This window comes from Emys orbicularis, chromosome 25 (genome assembly GCF_028017835.1).
Source record: "Emys orbicularis isolate rEmyOrb1 chromosome 25, rEmyOrb1.hap1, whole genome shotgun sequence".
NCBI lineage: Eukaryota > Metazoa > Chordata > Testudines > Emydidae > Emys > Emys orbicularis.
The window spans coordinates 13,284,563-13,304,105 of record NC_088707.1 but is presented as its reverse complement, the minus strand read 5'-3'; the positions used below and the strand labels follow the sequence as shown (position 1 = coordinate 13,304,105).

The 19,543-nt window shown below is 47.7% G+C and overlaps 1 protein-coding gene across 1 annotated transcript in view; it reads left to right on the top strand.

Moving 5' to 3' along the window:
- The window catches only part of NSF (N-ethylmaleimide sensitive factor, vesicle fusing ATPase), a 174,202-nt gene extending 164,928 nt beyond the window's left edge, over positions 1-9,274 (top strand). The window contains exons 18-21 of the mRNA XM_065422448.1: positions 1,198-1,332; positions 2,261-2,374; positions 6,572-6,627; positions 7,575-9,274. Coding sequence (XP_065278520.1) covers positions 1,198-1,332; positions 2,261-2,374; positions 6,572-6,627; positions 7,575-7,590 — 321 coding nt within the window. The 3' untranslated portion in view covers positions 7,591-9,274. The remainder of the gene's footprint in view (positions 1-1,197; positions 1,333-2,260; positions 2,375-6,571; positions 6,628-7,574) is intronic.
- The last annotated feature ends 10,269 nt before the right edge of the window (positions 9,275-19,543 follow it).

Sequence of the window (19,543 nt, the reverse complement as noted above, 5' to 3'; positions counted from 1 at the left end):
CTCCAGCCCAAGCCCGAGTGTTGACACAGCCATTTTTAGCCTCACAGCCTGAACCCGGCGAGCCTGAGTCAGTTGACCTGGGCCAGCCTCGGGCATGCTGTGGGTCTTTTAGCCCTGTGTAGATGTAACCGGGGCACACTGGGCGCTCATGTTCAGCTGATTATCCACCACAACCCCCCAAATCTTTTTCCTACTCGCTGTGTGTACCCAGTCATGTGAACTTGGGAGCTGTTAGTGAGAATTCATAAATATGGGCCAGAAGCCTCCCCTGTATGTTAACTGCACCTACCGTTACTAGCGTTCAGACCTATTCACTTTATTCAGGAGTCCAGCATGCTATGTCCTGGGAGGAGGGAGGGTGCCTTCATCATAGTGTTGTGTCTGAAACAGTAAAAAGAAGTGTGTGTGGTAGGGTGAGGAGATGCCCCGGCTGTGCCAGACTGGCTCCTCTCTGCTACTCAGATCATTTTCATCAGAATTTAAGCTTTTGTGTTGACTTAAAAAAATAATAATTAGGTGTCTGTCCTTCCTGGCTGTGGAAAACGCTACTTCAGAATGTAATCCAATGAAGTGCTGTCTTGTTGGCTTGTCTCCAGCCACGTTAGCTGGGGGGATGGAGTTCTGTAGATGAAGCTCTGGCAGCTTCTGACCTTTTTACATTGACCCAGTGGTAAAAATGCTGAAAGGGGCTGGAACTTTTCGTACTAGGTTTCACAACAGTCACCACAGCCACAGCATCATCAGGTAGAAACTACAGCTCTGCGAGGTGTAAGTGCCCTAATTCAGCTCAGTGAGTGTTAAGTGTTTGAGCAGGGGGTTGGACTAGATGACCTCCTGAGGTCCCTTCCAACCCTGATATTCTATGTTCTAAGAACTCTGATCCCTACCTAGAAAAAATCCGATATGCTGGCTTTTTTGGTCTCTTCTGATTCTGATTGGCAGGAAGGATTCTGATTTCCTTATCCTTATACTTAGATACTGTCTTGTTAAAGATTTGTGCTGGTGACTACCAGTATTTTAAATCTGATGTCTCTCATTTTTCAATCTGTTAGAGATATGTTGTAGGGCTTTATGCAGCATTTCTCACCATTCCCCCCCTTTGTTTTCCTTACAGTTAACCTAATCTCCCCAAGGGTGATGCCTGTGCTTTCCTTTTTTCTTTCTTTTCTTGACATTTATTCCTTCTTATATGGGCAGGGTCGCAAGCTTTTAATCATTGGAACCACCAGCCGTAAAGATGTCCTGCAGGAAATGGAAATGCTAGATGCTTTCAGCACCACCATTCATGTACCCAGTATTGCGACAGGAGAGCAGCTGATGGAGGCCTTGGAGGTAAGGAGACCCCCTGAATGTCAAGGCGGCTGAGAGACCACCCGAGTTACTCTGTTAGTGTGAATAATATCCATGCAATAGAGCACTTAATTAATGGAGTCAAAAGACGTGTGTGGGGAAAGTGCAATAGAGCTCCATTTTGAAACACTGACCTGCTTTGCTCTATTGGCCCAACACCAGTTATCAGGTGTCATTGAATGTAATGTTCCCTATAGCAAGGAAAGCAGGAGAGAGAGGGAGGCAGATACAGAGAGAGAAAAAAATACAGAGAGGAAGTGACTTCATTTTTCTGCTGGCTGGAAACGGTTCCGAGGGCGTAGAAGAGAGAGAGCAGAGTTGTCCTCAAAACACTTGAAATTTGAATTCATGGGGCCCAATCCTGCGAGGCACTGACTTCCCATTGAGTTGCCTAGTGGGGGCTGAGGAAGCTGAGTACAACCAGAGATGCTTGGCCTCCCACAGAATCAAGCCCATGGCTGGCTTCTGCTCCTCACAACTGTGGAGTTTGTAGCAGATGATGTAAATACTTATCAGACTGTTAGTACAGCCTTGCAAAATGCTACTCCACAAGGGCAAATCAAATACTGTTAGTATTTTCATTATCATCATCACCATGAAGGGTAGTTTCTGTCTGGTCATTTCTACAACAGTTTTGCAAGGTTGCTCTAGCACACGTCACTATGTTCCTTATAGACTCTATCATACGGGGAAGACTAGCCTAGGATATAAGGTTCAGGAAGTAAATCAATGAAAGGCTGGCTCTGTATGATGCTGTTGATAAGAGCTATGCCCTAAAAGTATCCTGGTATGACTGTTCCTACAGCATCTCCAGGCAGTTACTCTTAACTGTTTCCGAGACTAAGCTAAGGGCTGTTTTCTAATTCTGCACTCACCAGTGTGGCTGGCTGTCTTCTGGGTTTCTTTCCAGCTGCTCGGTAACTTCAAAGATAACGAGCGCAGCACCATTGCACAGCACGTCAAAGGGAAGAAAGTGTGGATCGGAATCAAGAAGCTGCTGATGTTGATCGAGATGTCATTACAAGTAAGAGGCTTTTTGCTTCAGGGGTGTCTGAGAGAGACTAGAACATTCTTGAAAGCACCTTTTGGCCCACAGACCCTTGCCTCTGTGAAATTGGGAGCCCTGCATTGTGTCTGTTATGGTCTGAACATGGTACATGTCCAAAAAGGCAACAGTGTTACTTGCAGATTTCCCTACAGCAGTTTTCAGCTCCAATCAGTAGAGTGAGCGCCATGTCTCAGTCCACTGAGAGATCTATAAAAAATAGAGTGCCCCTGAGCTGTATAAAGTTAGTCTTCAGAGAAGTGTCTGCAGCCCAGAGGATCTGGGCTGACTTACCTTTAATGAATTGCCTTCTCAAGCACAAGTGATAAGTTGAGATTGCAGATAGTGATAATTGAGGATTTTGTTATGAAAAAGTTTCCTGTGCAGGTGCAGCGGCTCTTTCCCTGAAAGAAGATAAATCTGTCAAGCTGTCCAGCTGCTCTCTTCATTTTCCACTTTCAGCACTTTAAAGAAAAGAATTGCCTAGGGTAGAAATATGTAGCTCTTAGCCCCTCACTGTTGCATCTCCTGTGCCTGCAAGCTAGCCATCAGGCACATGCTCCATTGTGTCTGTGAGCTAAAAAAGTATGTGTGTAGCATTTGGGCCTAATCCTCAGGGGCTGACATTTCAGAGCCCTTCTACATTTGAACCCTTCCCTCCCATTCCCCCTTTTTGTCATCAAATGGATTTGGTGCAGCTGAATGTACTGTCTTTAGATCTTCCTATGAGATGCTGAGCATAAGTGAAGAAGCATATATTTTAGCAGCATACAAGTCATGTATCCCCTCTGTTCACTATTCACAATTCTGTTAAAACTTGCACAGCACTGAGGATCTGCTCTAACTAGATGTCACCTGAGGGAATAAAGTCATTTATCTAGATTACTTTTTCCTCTCTTTCCCTTGACTTTTAATTCCATACCTACAGGCAAGTCAGTAAGTCATTGCTCACACGCATTAAATGTGTTTAATGGGCTCAGACCTGCCAGGGTACAGTTACAACCAATTTTACTTAAAATCTTGACAAGAGATGCCTCTCTAACTTTCTTCTGAGACAGGGAAATGACTTCGGTTAGATTGTGACCTTGAACATTGGTGCTTTTAAAACTGCAGGATTAAAAATGTGCAGAGTAAGGGCAGTTCTGAAATGGGGGACTGGGAATCAAATTGCACTAGATTTTCCCCACAGCTACATACCAACGTGGTGAGCGGTGTCGCTAGGGGGTAGGGTGTTTTCCCCCTTGGAAACAGGCTGCTGTCCTGAAATGTTTCAGAAGAATGTTGTCGCTTACAATCCAAGTGCATGTTCAAGCATTTAAAGTGATTTTGTTTAACAAGGTGGTCATTTCGTAGATGATTTGAATCCCTGACAGACCAACCTGAGGGAAAGTAGGCAGCATTTTAACTTAGGTTCAAGTCATTTTGAATACATTAAATAGAGAGGTGGCTAATGAGCAAATTGCGGCTTATACAGATGTTGGGTATGCATTTGGTTGGTAGCAATGTGATCCACGGCCATTAATTAATTAAAGTAATTTGAATTCTGCATAGCTCCTTTATATTCAGTCTCCCACACACTTGATATCTCTGTATTGCAAAAAGTCATCGGTTTTCACACAAGTCTCAGCTGCACTTTGTTGCCATAGATACAGGAAAAAATTCACACGTTCGCAACTGATAAGAGAAAGTTCATATTCAGAGATCTTGAGGGACCATTGTGCTGCTCTGGCCTAGCTTCCTACATGGCCAAAGTCATGGAATTTCACTACGTGAAGTGACCCTTCAAGTCCAGACCTTCTGGGTGAGCTTGAATGTGTCTTTTAGACAGACATCTAATCCTGCCTTAAAGACTCCAAGTGATGGTGAATCCACCACTTGCCTAGGTATTTTATTCCCATTTTTTCATGTCCTCTGTGTGTGTGTATGTATGTGTGTGTGTGTATATATATATATATATATATATATATATATATATATATATATATATATATATATATAATCTTCCTACTGTATCTTCCACTGCATGCATCCGATGAAGTGGGTTTTAGCCCACGGAAGCTTATGCTCAAATAGATTTGTTAGTCTCTAAGGTGCCACAAGGACTCCTGTTCTTTTTGCTGATACAGACTAACACGGTTACCACTCTGAAACCTCACTGTTAAAAATGTGCACCTTATTTCTAGTCTGAATTTGTCCAGCTTCAGGTTCCAGTCACTGGATCTAGTTATGCCTGTGTCTGCTAGAGCCCTAGGACTGAAATCTTCTCCCCATTCAGGTACCTCTTCACCTTCTCTTGGATAAACCCAATAGATTGAACTGCTTCAGTCTCTTCCTGTAAGCCAAGATTGAATTCAGATTGAATATTATCCTGTATCTATCCAAGTGTCGGTCAGGAGGCCAGTGAGCATATTGCAGCTAGCCCTCCTTTTGTGTTTATTTTGGTAAGGGTGGGTCTGAGTGCTCCCTTCAAATAGAATATTTGGTTCCCTAGTTCCAAAATTACAGCATTTGTAAACTGTGGCCTGTCCATGTGGAGTATTTCCAGTACTAGCCCACCATACTTCACCAACCTCCCTGAAGACTACAGAATAAACAACTGAATATGGAGCTTATATTCAAACTGGGTGAGATGCAATAAAATGTAAATAAAACATTAGGAAACTGCAATCTCCGATTTCCAAATGGTTATAACTCCAACTCCTCCTACTTGGGTGGGACAAAAGAAACAAAGCCTCTCCCCTGTCTTCATAATAAATCAGAAGTCTAGCCTTCATTTCTCAATCCCAAGCTGTGTTCAGTCTTCATGGCTGAGACTGCTGAGTGTCTTAGTTCTGTTCATTTCCCTGTTATGATCGCCTGGAGAGTGCCTCTCCTGTTTCCTATGGGACTTCTTTCATAGAACCATAGGGTTGGAAGGGACCGCAAAGGTCATCTAGTCTAACCTCCTGCCAAGATTCAGGATTTGTTGCCTCTAAAACATCCAAGACAGATGGCTCCAGCCTCCTTTTGAAAACCTCAAGTGAAGGAAATTCTACGACTTCTCTAGGCAAATTGTTCCATTGTCCTACTGTTCTTACAGTGAGGAAGTTTTTCCTGAGATTTAATCTAAATCTGCTATGCTAGAGTGTGAACCCACTGCCTCTTGTCCTGCCTTCTGTGGCAAGAGAAAACAACTTTTCTCCATCTTTTTAGGGCAGCCTTTCAAGAATTTGAAGACCGCTATCATGACCCCCCTAAATCTCCTCTTTTCCAAAGCAAACATACCCCATTCCTTCAGCCTTTGCTCGTATGGCTGCATTCCATCCCTCTGATCATCTTTGTCACTCACCTCTGGATCCTTTCTGGTTTCTCTACATCCTTTCTATACATTTGTGACCAAAATGGGACACAGTACTCAGATGAGGCCTAACCAGCGCTGAGTAGATTGGTACTATCGCCTCCTGTCACTTGCATGCTCTGCCTCTGTTAATGCAACCCAAAATTGTATTTGCTCTTTTTGCAACAGTTTTGCATTGCTGACTCATGTCGAGGCTGTGATCCACCACAACTCCCAGATCCTTTTCAGCTGTGCTGCTGCCGAGCCAGTTATCCCCCAGTCTGTATCTGTGCGTTTGGTTTTTCTTCCCTAAGTGTAGCACCTTACATTTGTCTTTGCTGAATTTCATTTTGTTGTCTGTAGCCCAGTTCTCCAATTTATCAAGATCCCTCTGAATTTTAGCTCTTTCCTCCAAGTGTCTGTAGCCCCCTCCCCAGCTTTGTGTCATCTGCAACTTTGATCGGTGTGGTCTTTATTCCAACATTCAGGTCATTAATAAAGATGTTAAACAACACCGGACCCAGAACCGAATCCTGTGGAACCCTACTCGAGACCTCCCTCCAATCTGACATCTTTCCATTAATAGTTACTCTGTGTTTGCAGTTGTTTAACCAATTATGTATCCACTTAATGGCAGTTCTACTGAGCCCACATTCCTCCAGCTTATTTATGAGAATATCATGTGGGACTGTGTCAAAAGCCTGCTGAAGTCCAGGTATATTATATCCGCCACATTCCTTCTTTCCACCAAATCAGTTACCCTGTCAAAGAAGGAAATCAAGCTGGTTTGGCATGACTTGTTCTTGGTAAATCCATGCCTGCTGCTAATGATCACCCCTTCATCTTTGTTTTGTGTCTAGATGGATCCTGAGTATCGTGTGAGAAAGTTCCTGGCACTCCTAAGAGAAGAAGGGGTGTAAGTACTAGTAATATTTTAAAAGCTGATCCATGACCCAGATGCCACTCCCCCTGACATCAGAGGAATTGCAGCAGAGTATCTGACAGCAGTATTGGGTTCTGGGGCTGTAATAGCTCTTTCAAATTCCATTTTGAACCTTCCCTTCCTACTCCAGTATCATTCTGTTCCTCCGTGACTCTCCAAAGCTATTAGGGACCCAAAGCATGTTTGAATTCTCTGCCTTCTTGAATATCCGGGGGAGGCGTTAAAATTGTGCCTGATCTGCTGTCTCTAACTGGACTAAATCAGGAGTAGCCCCACTGTAGCCAATGGAGTTAAACCCCGTGACATCAGAATCGGGCCATTTGCCGTTGGCTCTATTTATTTTTCTCTCTGTGTCCTGCTTTGTCAGCCTTCCCTGTCCCTGTGCCAGGCCCCTCACTGGCAACATCATTTCACAGAGGCCTGCCCTCCGGTGCATGCACTGGAAGCTCTGGGGCAATGCTCCCTCTCATTTTTTTTATGGCCATGTGCGGAATGAATTTTGTTAGGTGTGTGGTGGGGGTGGGGCCAAGGGGTTCAGAGTGCGGGAGGGGGCTCAGGGCTGGGGCAGAGGGTTGGGGGGCTGGGGGTGTGGGCTCTGGGGTGGGGCTGGAGATGAGGGGTTTGGGTGAAGGCTGCCCCCGAGCTGCGGTGAGAGGACTGCCCCCAACCCTCTCTCACCGCAGCAGCCCCAGCTGGGGCTCCTCTCCCCGGCAGCTCTGGCGGGGCTGGGCTGGGCCAAGGGAGGGGCTTCTCTCCCCACCTGCGCAGCCTTTGAGAGCCTGCTGCGCGGCCGCGCAGCTGACAGGGAACTTAGCTTGGGAGGTAGCAGTTTGCAGATATGTCTGCTGTGTGCATGCTGTGTCTGGGTGTCAGTGTCTGCAGAGAGACATGCTTTGTGGCGGTTGTGGTCTGTTTTTCAGTAGTGTGCTCGGCTGAGTGGAGACGGACCATGTGCAGAGCTCAGTGGCTGGAGAAGTGACCAAGCTGGAGAATACACTGGGATTTGTGTTCTTCTGTTCAACCCACTGGACAAAGTGAAATGTTCATCTACCTTCAACATCCCACTTGGAATTTGCATGTTTAGCAAAATAAAATATCCATTTTTTGCTCTTAAATATTCTGATGTCTTGTGGAATGGTCAGTCTCCTTTAGAATACCTTGCTTCTGTTCTGTGCACGCTAAAGTACATTCTCACTGGTTTATCATGGAGGACGTGTCCAACGAATTTTGAAGCTAACACTTAAGTCCAGCATTAAATTAATACCACAACATGGCACCTTTTCTGTAGAAAAGTTCTACTTCTAACCTACAGTGGTGTAGTCTGCAGGTGTATTGCAGTGTGTTTGTGATATCATTGTGATGGTGAATGCTTTCCTGTACAGGTGTCTGTCGTCACATGACCCAGTGGGATTGGCTGTTGAGCCTGTGATGTCACTTCACCATCCTGCCTGATATGATGTCCTGTAATGTTGTTTCAGACAGAACTAGCTTTTCTGTGATGGTTCGAAACACGAGGCAGGGCAGTCACTGTCTGACAGCAAAGCTCAGTAATGGAGAGGCTACAGCCCACTTTGACATTCACCCAGTGGGGCTAACAGCAATAGTCTCTGCAGCTGGCAGTGAGTGGCATTGGGCAGAGGTGGGTTCCTTTCCTAGCTAGATACACACACAACAATCATTTTTGTAAAGCTTTGACGATTTTTTAAAATTTTCTCACTCAAACATCTTTGGATTCATAATGTCAGTTGAGAACCTAAATTTTATTAAAAGCCAGTGTGGGGGGTATTGAAGCCAGAACTGGCATTAACCAGTCTAACTAATCCTGCTTTCCTGATGAGCTACTAAGGGTTGGAAAAAATGATCTTCCCTCTCATCCTTTGAAAGGGTGGGTACCCGCGTTCTTTTTCCGGAGTTCTCCGGGTTCTGCAGGACCCCTTGTGTTGCCAGGGCAGGCTCAGTTTCCATTCTTGCACTGTGGTAAAGCAATGTACCAAACTTTGGCTGCAAAGCACCTGCACGCTACACGCTTACTGATAACTGAGTGAGAATTCTCTTCCCCTGTCAATGAGCTCCGCCCGTATTTTAACAAAGTGCATGGAGCATGCTGCTATATTTTCCCCACCCGTGACAGGGTGAGGCAAACAATCAAAGCCATTTGCAGGCTTCAAAATCTGCCTAGGCTTACTGCCAAAGGCTAGCAACTCAGACACCCCTAGGGGTTTGGGAGCAACCTCCTTCTCTGCGAATGTCCTTTGGCCTCGTGGTTGAAGGCAAACCATTCTCTGGACCTTGCTGTGTACTTGAACTTGGTCATGTGTTTTAGCCATTTAACTTACCTCCTTGATTTTTTCTTCTTTTGTTGAGTGCTGCTGTATTGTGATTTTGTGAGTCCCAGTGGCCAGTATGCACCCTCCCATATTTGTGTATGATCTTGCAACTTTCATTTGTCCCCTTCTCCCTCCCCCCCCCCCAATCTTAGTGAAAGCAGCACACAATGTATTAATTTATGTCTGATTAAATTATGTAAACATTTTATTGTGGTTTTTTTGTCCAAAGAGATATTGAGAAACATAAATATTATATGGTTTAAATGTAGATCATGGATGCAATAAAAAGCACATACTTGGAATGACTTAGGAGGCTGACTTGTCCTTGGGCGATGGATGTGTCGGGAGCTGGTACATATTGAGAACTGGATATATCGGATGCATCCAGGCACAGGCCTCAAACTGCTGTTTCTGGGGTCTTACTTTAAGATACAGCTGTGGAGATCGTCAGAAGCAAAGCTCAGGTTCTTGCAGTTGTTCCCATACCGGTTACAGGGAGTGATCAAATGGATTTTATGTGCAAAGAGAAAAACAGATCAAGGCCAAGATTTTCAAAAGTGAATAAGCTTTTGATGCTCAGTATTTTGGTGCCCAACTTGAGACAGTATGAAGGGTCCTGATCTTCAGAAAGCCTGGGCACGACCCCTCTGAGCATCAGGTCCCTTTAAAGCATCTCAGGTCACACTTTGGAAAATCTTGGCCGAAATCATTAACTCTTCGACTATGGGCTAACAAGGAAATGTTACTGGATTCAGTTTGATCTTTAAAACCACACTGGGGACTGTTTAACTACAGCCCTGGCTTTCACCCCGTCACCTCCCAAATCCCACTCTCTGCATAGCCTATGCAACCTGGCACTTCCATCACATGTTGCCCTAAGTGGTTAGTATCATTGTGTTACAGAGCTGGCCGTGGGTGTCGGGCCCTTGGGGATAGATGTGTGTTTTCACAGGAATTGCTCTTTCTATATATTCTCCTTTTATGTAAAATAAATAATGGCCCATGACTTTCGTTATACACGTTCCGGCTGCTAACTTAATTATTTCCTTGTCATCCTCCTAGTGCTTTCACTTCCAACTGAAGGGCCCACATGCACCATCCAAGGCTGCATTTCAACCATAGAACATTCAATACTGAACTGTTAAGCAAATGGGTTTTATTCTAGCATCCTATGGAACTCTCACGCCACAACACAAGCAGGTGCAGAAGCCAAAGGACTGGTCTAGCCATCTGATGATATAATGGTGTGAGAGAAAAGGTATTTGTTTGGTTTGCAGCACGTGTATCGGCCGGTAATAGGATTCTGCTTGATCTAGTGTTCAGAAATTGGTGTGTGTATTCTGAAGGCATTTGGTAAGTTTTTCTTGTTCTCTGACCATCCCTGCTGGACTAATGGGAAAAGTTCGACTAGGCAGACAATGTCGTTCTCCCTACAGTATTTCAGCTTTGAAAAACCCTACTGGGCACCCATTTGGTTACCTTATTCAATCTAATCTCTCTCTAGTTGTATTCTCTGCCAGATCTTTGCTTGTTGATTTGAATGTTTGGAACGATAATGATTAGCAAACGGGGGCTGTGGAGTGAGCAGATATCAGCAGTTACCCAGATAGAAAGGGTCCACACTCGTGCATGCTAGATACTGGAACTCATTTCTCGTGTCTCAAACACAGAAACGGGGGCAGACTCTAGTCTTTAGTTGCAGTGGTCTAGTGTTTAAAAGGCCAGTGATTGCCTGTACATCTCTTCCAACATATAAATAGAAACTGGTGGTAAAACATTGGAGTAAGCTAGCAGGAAATTCCTTTCACTAACGGAGTGTTGCTCTGAAGCCCAGAGACACTGGGTGTGTGTATACACATCAATGTAAGCCTAGGGCTAGTGGGACGCAAGTCAGCTGACCCATGTTAGGGAATCCTGGGCTTGAGCATCTACGTTGTATTTTAAACCTAGGTTAAGGATTTTCTGACCAATGCTTGAACCTAGGGCTGTGGCATCCACACCAGATGCAGAGACCCGAGTCACAATAACCCTATCCTAGAGTGCCTAGCACCCCCCAATGTTGACACGCTAGCCCTACTTACATGTTGCACTGTGGAAAAACTACTGCCCACCCTGTTTCCTAACTGTAACAGCAGGTGCCGATAAAGAGCATGTGAGTGCCCCAAGGGTCGGTCCTGGGGCCGGTTTTGTTTAATATCTTCATTAATGATCTGGAGGATGACGTGGATTGCACCCTCAGCAAGTTTGCAGATGACACTAAACTGGGAGGAGTGGTAGATACGCTGGAGGGTAGGGATAGGATACAGAGGGACCTAGACAAATTAGAGGATTGGGCCAAAAGAAACCTGATGAGGTTCAACAAGGACAAGTGCAGAGTCCTGCACCTAGGACGGAAGAATCCCATGCACTGCTACAGACTAGGGACCGAATGGCTAGGCAGCAGTTCTGCAGAAAGGGACCTAGCGGTTACAGTGGACGAGAAGCTGGATATGAGTCAACAGTGTGCTCTTGTTGCCAAGAAGGCTAACGGCATTTTGGGCTGTATAAATAGGGGCATTGCCAGCAGATCGAGGGATGTGATCATTCCCCTCTATTCGGCATTGGTGAGGCCTCATCTGGAGTACTGTGTCCAGTTTTGGGCCCCACACTACAAGAAGGATGTTGAAAAATTGGAAAGAGTCCAGCAGAGGGCAACAGAAATGATTAGGGGGCTGGAGCACATGACTTATGAGGAGAGGCTGAGGGAACTGGGATTATTTAGTCTGCAGAAGAGAAAAATGAGGGGGGATTTGATAGCTGCTTTCAACTACCTGAAGGGGGGTTCCAAAGAGGATGGATCTAGACTGTTCTCAGTGGTGGCAGATGACAGAACAAGGAGCAATGGTCTCAAGTTGCAGTGGGGGAGGTTTAGGTTGGATATTAGGAAAAACTTTTTCACTAGGAGGATGGTGAAGAGCTGGAATGGGTTACCTAGGGAGGTGATGGAATCTCCTTCCTTAGAGGTTTTTAAGGTCAGGCTTGACAAAAGCCCTGGCTGGGATGATTTAGTTGGGGATTAGGTCCTGCTTTGAGCAGGGGGTTGGACTAGATACCTCCTGAGGTCCCTTCCAACCCTGATACTCTATGATTCTAGTACATAAACTGCGGAATTACAGAACTGCTGCACCCTGGGAGGCTGTTAGGAAGTTTGGGGGCTGGCTCCCACTCACTGCTCTCACAGTGCACACTGCCTGGGCACCTCTGCACAGGCAGCCCCATGGAGGGGAGGTTGGGCCCAGGAGCAAGGGACAATGCGGGGCAGGACCAAGTGGCTGCCCTGCAGGGAGGGGGAGCAGCAGAGCTCGTGGCTCAGCACAGTGGGGAGGAGGAGACCCTCCCACCTGTCTAGGGTTACCATATTTCAACACTGAAAAGAGAGGACACTCCACGGGGGCCCTGGCCCCGCCCCAACCCCAGCCCCGTCCCTTCCCCACCCCATTCCAACCCCTTCCCCGAAGTCTCTGCCCCCTCCTCTGAGCACCCCGCATTCCCCCTCCTCCCTCCCGCTCTGATCTTGGTTGGGGGTTGCTAAGTGCTTCCCTGCAGCCTCTGCACCCCCCCACCCCTGCAGCCTCTGTGCCCTGCTCCCCTGCAGCCTCTGCGCCCCCCGCCTGCCCTGCCCCTGCGCCCCCCTACCCCTGCAGCCTCTATGCCCCTGCAGCCTCTATGCCCCTGCCTGCCCCTGCAGCCTCTGCGCCCCCCTGCGCCCCCTGCCCCTGCAGCCTCTATGCCCCTGCCTGCCCCTGCAGCCTCTGCGCCCCCCGTCTGCCCTGCCCCTGCGCCCCCTGCCCCTGCAGCCTCTATGCCCCTGCCTGCCCCTGCAGCCTCTGCGCCCCCCGCCTGCCCTGCCCCTGCGCCCCCCTGCCCCTGCAGTCTCTATGCCCCGGCCTGCCCTGCAGCCTCTCCGCCCCCTGCCTGCCCTGCCTCTGCGCCCCCCTGGCAGCCTCTGCCTGGCGGGGGCTTCGGATGCTCAGCGGCAACCGGGGCAGTGCGGGTCCTGCAGCCCCGGCACACGCCGCACTCCCTGCCACCACCGAGCACATTCCCCGGCCTGTCTGTCCCCGCTGGAAACAGCTCCCGCCCGAGCTCGCTACAGTGTAGCCGGGGTGGCTGGGCTGCGCTGCGGACCCTGGCTTATGCCTCCCTATTTCCCCGGACACGTCCGGCTTTTTGAAAATTCCCCCCGGACAGGGATTTGAGGACCAAAAAGCTGGACATGTCCGGGGAAATCCGGATGTATGGTAACCCTACACCTGTCAGCTTTGCTCCCTGCTTTGTGCAGCAGTGAAGAGGAGCTGGAGCAGGAAACACTGCCGCGGGGGGCTGCAGGGAGGTTTGGGGGCTGGCTCCCACTTGCTGCCCAGGCACCCCTGCAGACACAGCTCCAGGGGGCAGAAAGCAGAGTGGGGTCCAGGCAGCTGTCTCAGCCAGGAGCTCTGCTGCTGCTCCTCCCAGCAGGGCAGCCGCTTAGTCCCTGTTCTGCTCTCCGGCCCCCAAGGCCATCCCTGGGGCTGTGTGTGCCGGGGCGCCTGGCCAGCATGCACCAGGCAGCAGCTCTGTCTGCAAAAGCTTTGGATCGGTCTCCATTGCAAACCCTGCAGGATCCTGGTCGTGTGTGTGCGGACTGGTTTTCAGCAGACAAAGGGTTAACGGGGATCTGAGCTGCTGCGCAAAGGGAGCTGTGGCTTCTGTTTGCAATAGACTGCACCACCGATTGTGGGCACGGAGATAGGGTTACCATAGTTCAGCAAGCAAAAAAGAGGACGGGAGGAGCCCCGCCCCTGCCCCTCCCACTTCCCGCCCCCCTCAGAACCCCCAACCCTCCCCCCGCTCCTTGTCCCCTGACTGCCCCCTCCTGGGACCCCTGCCCCTAACTGCCCCCCAGGACTCCACCCCCTACCTAAGCCTCCCTGCCTCTTGTCCCCTGACTGCCCCCTCCTGAGACCCTCCCCCCATCCTAACTGGCCCCCTAGGACCCTACCCCCTACCTGTACCCTGACTGCCCCAACCCTTATCCACACCCCCACCCCCAGACAGACCCCTGGGACTCCCACGCCCCATCCAACCACTCCCCACCCCCTGACAGCCCCCCCCAGAACTCCCGACCCATCTAAACCCCTCTGCTCCCTGTCCCCTGACTGCTCCGATCCCTCCCCCCACCCCTGCCACCTGACAGCCCCCCCCCAGAACTCCCAACCCCCCCCGTCCTTGTCCCCTGACTGCCCCCTCCTGGGACCCCTGCTCCTAACTGTCCTCCAGAACCCCACCCCCTACCTAAGCCTCCCTGTTCCTTGTCCCCTAACTGCCCCCTCCTAAGACCCCCCCCCAAATGCCCCCCAGGACCCTACCCCCTACCTGTACCCTGACTACCCAAAATCTTATCCACACCCTCCCCCAGAAAGCCCCCCCCGAACTCCCGACCCCCCCGTCTCTTGACTGTCCCCTCCAGAACCTCCCTGCCCCTTCTCCTGCCCCCTGGCCCCCTTACCCTGCCGCTCAGAACATGGTGTTGGGCTCTGTGCAGAGCCGGACACGTGGCTGCGCTCCCCAGCGCAACACACAACCCGGTCCCACCCCACCCAGTGCTGCCGGAGCGGGGCGCTGGGGAGGAGGAGCTGCCGAGGCCCGATGCAAACAGCCCGGCAGGCCGGCCGGCTCAGAGTGCGGGGGAGGAGGAGCTCTACAGCTGCTCCGGAGTCCAGCCCGGCAAGCTGCGGGGGAAGGGCTCTGGCTGCCAGAGCCCCATGCGAGCGGCTGAATTTCCTGCAGCCCTTCCAGCCGCGCCTCGCTCTGCCTGGGGGGGAAATCCCGGACATTTTTAGTGATTTACAAATTCCCCCCCGGACACTATTTTTAACACAAAAAGGAGGACATGTCCGGGTAAATCCGGACGAATGGTAACCCTAATAGAGAGGACTAAGGAGGTTGCCCCAAGGAACTCTGGGATACATCTGGAGGACTTCCAGGACCCAAGTCAACCTGGGGCCATGTGCACACAGGAAAGCAATAGGGCTCAGACCCTAGATCCCAGCTTAACATGGGCTTGGACCTTCCTGCCCTGCAGGGTTCTTGGACCCTAGGTTCGAGGCCTAGGTTAACCCAATTGGAGTGTGGATGCAAGGGGTGGGCTAAGCCCGGGTTTATATTGCTTGGTAGACATGCCCACTGGGGCTAGCCTTACCGTTGGCTTCTTCTGCACACTCCATTTTAAAGGCGTTGTGTGTTCTGGCATGTGATACTTAAGGAGGCCCAGGAGTGGGTATGTATGGTGGGGAGCTGTTTGATTTGTGACCGCCAAATCAAACCAGCACCTGTCCAATGTGGGGAAAAAACTGTGTCCCAAATTGAGGTCCCCATGCAATAAAACATTGCTAGAGTTTCTAAAAATTGTATAATGCAAAAGGGATTGCACCCAACACAAGATGACGCTATTTTGGACTTAATTATGATGGATAAAGATGAATTAATCACTGGATTGAAAGTTGGTGGTTGCCATGGAACCTGATTACATGTAAACACAGAACAGTCCCAACCAGTAATATATAAACTTGGTACTTCAATGTCGCTAACTTCCTAAAGCTGAGGAATTTTGAGTGAAATCGATTGGAAGGAAAAATTTAGATAGAAAAATGTCAATGAAAATTGGGAGTTTATTAGATGCCCCAAAAGCTACAATTCCACAATCAAAAAGGAGGAGTGCTTTAGCTAAAAACTCATCCTGGTTCAGTGGGGAAGTGAAGGCAGGAATTAGAAATAATAAAAAAAAATGGATAAAAGGGGAAATAACTTCTAATTTACATTGATTGCTATTCAATATGGAACATTGATAATAAAAGCTAAATATACCCAGGAAGAATCCATGACTGGCAGGGCTAAGGGTAATAAGAGGGGGTTTAAGTCTATTAGGAACTAAAGAAATCCTAGCAATGGTGTTCGCCCATTACTAGATAGAGATGGTAAAGTTGTTGTTGATACAGAAAAGGCAGAAATGTTCAGTAAATCTTTCTGTTCTGTATTTGGAAAGAAACAGGATAGTGTAGTCATATCACATGGGGATGATGAAGTACTTTCTGTTCTGTTAGTAACTAAGGAAAATGCTAATAATATATGGAGATATACCTATCTCATAGAGCTGGAAGGGACCCTGAAAGGTCATTGAGTCCAGCCCCCTGCCTTCACTAGCAGGACCAAGTACTGATTTTGCCCCAGATTTCTAAGTGGCCCCCTCAAGGATTGAGCTCACAAGCCTGGGTTTAGTAGGCCAACGCTCAAACCACTGAGCTATCCCTCCCCCCCTTTAGGCAACATTTGCTAGGGATAAATATTTTTATATCAACAGGCCTGGCTAACTTGCACCCAAAAGAGTTGGTAAAGGAGACCTCTAGCTCACTGATGTAGATTTTTAATACATCTTGGAATACTGGGAAAATTCCAGAAGACTGGGAAAGTGCTAATGTTGTGTCAATATTCAAAAAGTACAAGCAGGGATGACCCGGTAACCAAAAGCCAGTTATCCTGACATCCTGGATAAAATGATGGGAAAGTTGATATGGGATTCAATTGATGAAGAATTAAAGGATAGGAATAATGCCAGTCAACTGGGGTTTATGGAAAATAGGACTTGTCAGACAAACCTGATATCATTCTTTGATGAGTTTACAAGTTTGGTTGATAAAAGGTAACTGCATAGCTGTAACTGCTATATGTTCGTAATACATTTGACTGGGAACTGCAGTATATTCTGATTAGGAAATCAGCACTATAAAATACCATTCAAGCACGCAGTAACTGGGTTAGGAACTGGCTAACTGACAGATCTCAAAACATAGCTGTCAATGGGGAACCAGAGTTAAATGGAGGTGTTTCTAGGGTGGTTCCGCTGGGATTGGCACTAGACCTGATGCTATTCAGCGTTTCCATTAGCCATGTGGAAGGGAATACAAAGTCACTGCTGATTACAATTTGCAGATGACACAAAGATTGGTGAAGTGGTAAATGAGAACAGGGCAGTCATACAGAGCGAGCTGGATTTCATGGTAAACTGGGCCCATTCAAACAAGATGCACTTTAATACAACCAAATGTAAAGTTACATATCTAGAAACAAAGAATGCAGGTCACACCTACAGAATGGGGGACTGTATCCTGGAATGCAGTGACTTTGAAAAGGCCTTGGGTTTCATAGTAGGCAAGCAACTGACCACAAACTCCCAGTGCAATACTGGGACAAAAAGGGCTAACATGATCCTCAGATGGATAAAAGGGAGTCGGAAAGTAATTTTACCTCTGTGTATGACATTGATGAAACCGATCGTGAAACGCTGTGTCCAGTTGTGGTGTCCACATTCTATAAAGGTTTTTGAAACATTGGTGGGAATACAGAAAAGAGGCCAAAAAATATTTGATGGCTGGAGAAGATGCCCTACAGTGAGAGACTTCAAGAGCTCAATCTGTGTCGCTTATCAAAAAGAAGATGGAGAGGTGACGTGATCACAGGGTATAAGTACCATCACAGGGAGAAAATACCAGGTACTCGGAAGGGTTCTTTGATGCACTGGAGACAGGCAGAACAAGAATTTGGAATTTGGCACACGTTTTTAACAGTGAGTGTGATTAACGTTGGAACAAACCACCAAGTGACGTGGGGGAGTCTCCCCTCTAGAGGTCTCTAGTCTGAAAAAGACGATTCATCCCACACACCAGTTATTGGGCTCAATACAGGGATATTTAATGGCCTGTGTCAAACAAGAGGTCAGACAGTGGTTCTCAAACTTTTGTCCTGGTGACCCCTTTCACACAGCATGCCTCTGAGTGCGACCCCCCCCCCTTATAAATTAAAAACACTTGTTTATATATTTAACACCATTATAAATGCTGGAGGCAAAGCGGGGTTTGGGGTGGAAGCTGACAGCTCGCGACCCCCATGTAATAACTTCGCGACCCCCTGAAGGGTCCCAACCCCCAGTTTGAGAACCCCTGGACTAGATAATCTAATGATCCCTTCTGGCCTTAAACTCTGTGGTTCTATTTAAACTAATGCCATTGAGGTCTGTGTAGGAGTAAGCTACATTGGACACCATCAGATGCTGTCTTGATGTTTGCTCATTGTGATATTTCCCTGTAGAAAGCTGCTTGTGATAAGCACTGTCACAATACGGCAAGTGATTAGTTTTTAGTGTCCATTGTTTGTGTTAATTGAGGTGGTGTCTTAATGCAGTCACCTGTCCAGCAAGAGAGTCGACCATTCCTGTGGATAGACTGATCTCACGAGGCTCCATAACAAGTGAACGACACGGGCTCTCAAGTGTATCAGTTTAAGTTCATTTACTTTCTCTTTAATGTCTTAACAGGACAACAACAAAAAGCAGATTGAAATAGATTTATCTCCAAATATATATATATATATATATATATATTTATATAATATATAATCTTAGTCAACTCAAAGATATATACATTGTATAATAAATAATGCTTATAAAAAGAGAGTTTTCTGAATATAAAATTTAAAAAATCAACAACCTCTACAACTTTGTACAAACTTTGGATACAGCAGGTTGATGGGAAGGATTTTCCAGTCAGTGCTAGAATACTGGGCTACAGGAAAAATAATTACAAGGCAATAAATGTGCTATTTATTTATTAAATACCTTTTTTTCTTGAGGAAACAAAATTCCTTGCTTTTTTAAAGTCAGGTACTTGAAGTATTAGGAACGTCCCTACAAGTGGTGGTGTGGGGTAGGGAGCGGCGAGGCTGGGTGTGGTAAGGGGAAGCCAGCCGGTGTTCGCATACACTAGCAGTGGAGACGGGAATGGCATCAGGGGCTGTGGCAGCGGCCAGCTGGAGAAGTGGCTGCTAGGGAAATAGCTGGAGAACCCGCTAGACCAAGCGAGAGCTAAAGGCGTGCTGGGGAAGCAGTGATGAAACCATTGCTGGCCATGCTCGGTTCTGAGAGTGGCAGAAGGGTTGGAGTTCCTTAAGGGGGAAAGGAGGAAGTCTACATTTTCCTATGTTTCACACTGTTAAATCCAAGTGTTAGAAGTTAAACCAAGCCTGCACAGCTGCTGTGTCAATGCACCTCTGTCTTGACCGCAAACACCCCATGTGGTCCCAGTTGTGAGTCCGTTACACACCTCTTCCAATACATCTCAGTCCTGACCTGTGTCACCTCCCCCACTTGCCAGAGCAGATTGCCTGTCATGTTGACGCTTGTCAAACAGAGTGGAACTAGCAAAAAATCAGTCGATATGTGACCTAAAGTGGATATGGAATGTCTGAGCCATTGAGCTGCCTGGGAGACGTCTATTAGGTGTGGAGAGCCCACGGCTGAGTCTCCCGTACAGAAGCTAGACTTCAGCTTGCTCTCAGTTTGGCTGTGGTATTCATGAAGGGAACACTTGTCTCGATATACATCATGGCACAGTTTATCGGGTACATTGGGGTCTTCGGCGCCATCCTGTGACACGAGGCTACCGTGCGAGGAATGACGCTCCCAGGCTCTGGCCTAACACCCCCTGCGTTAG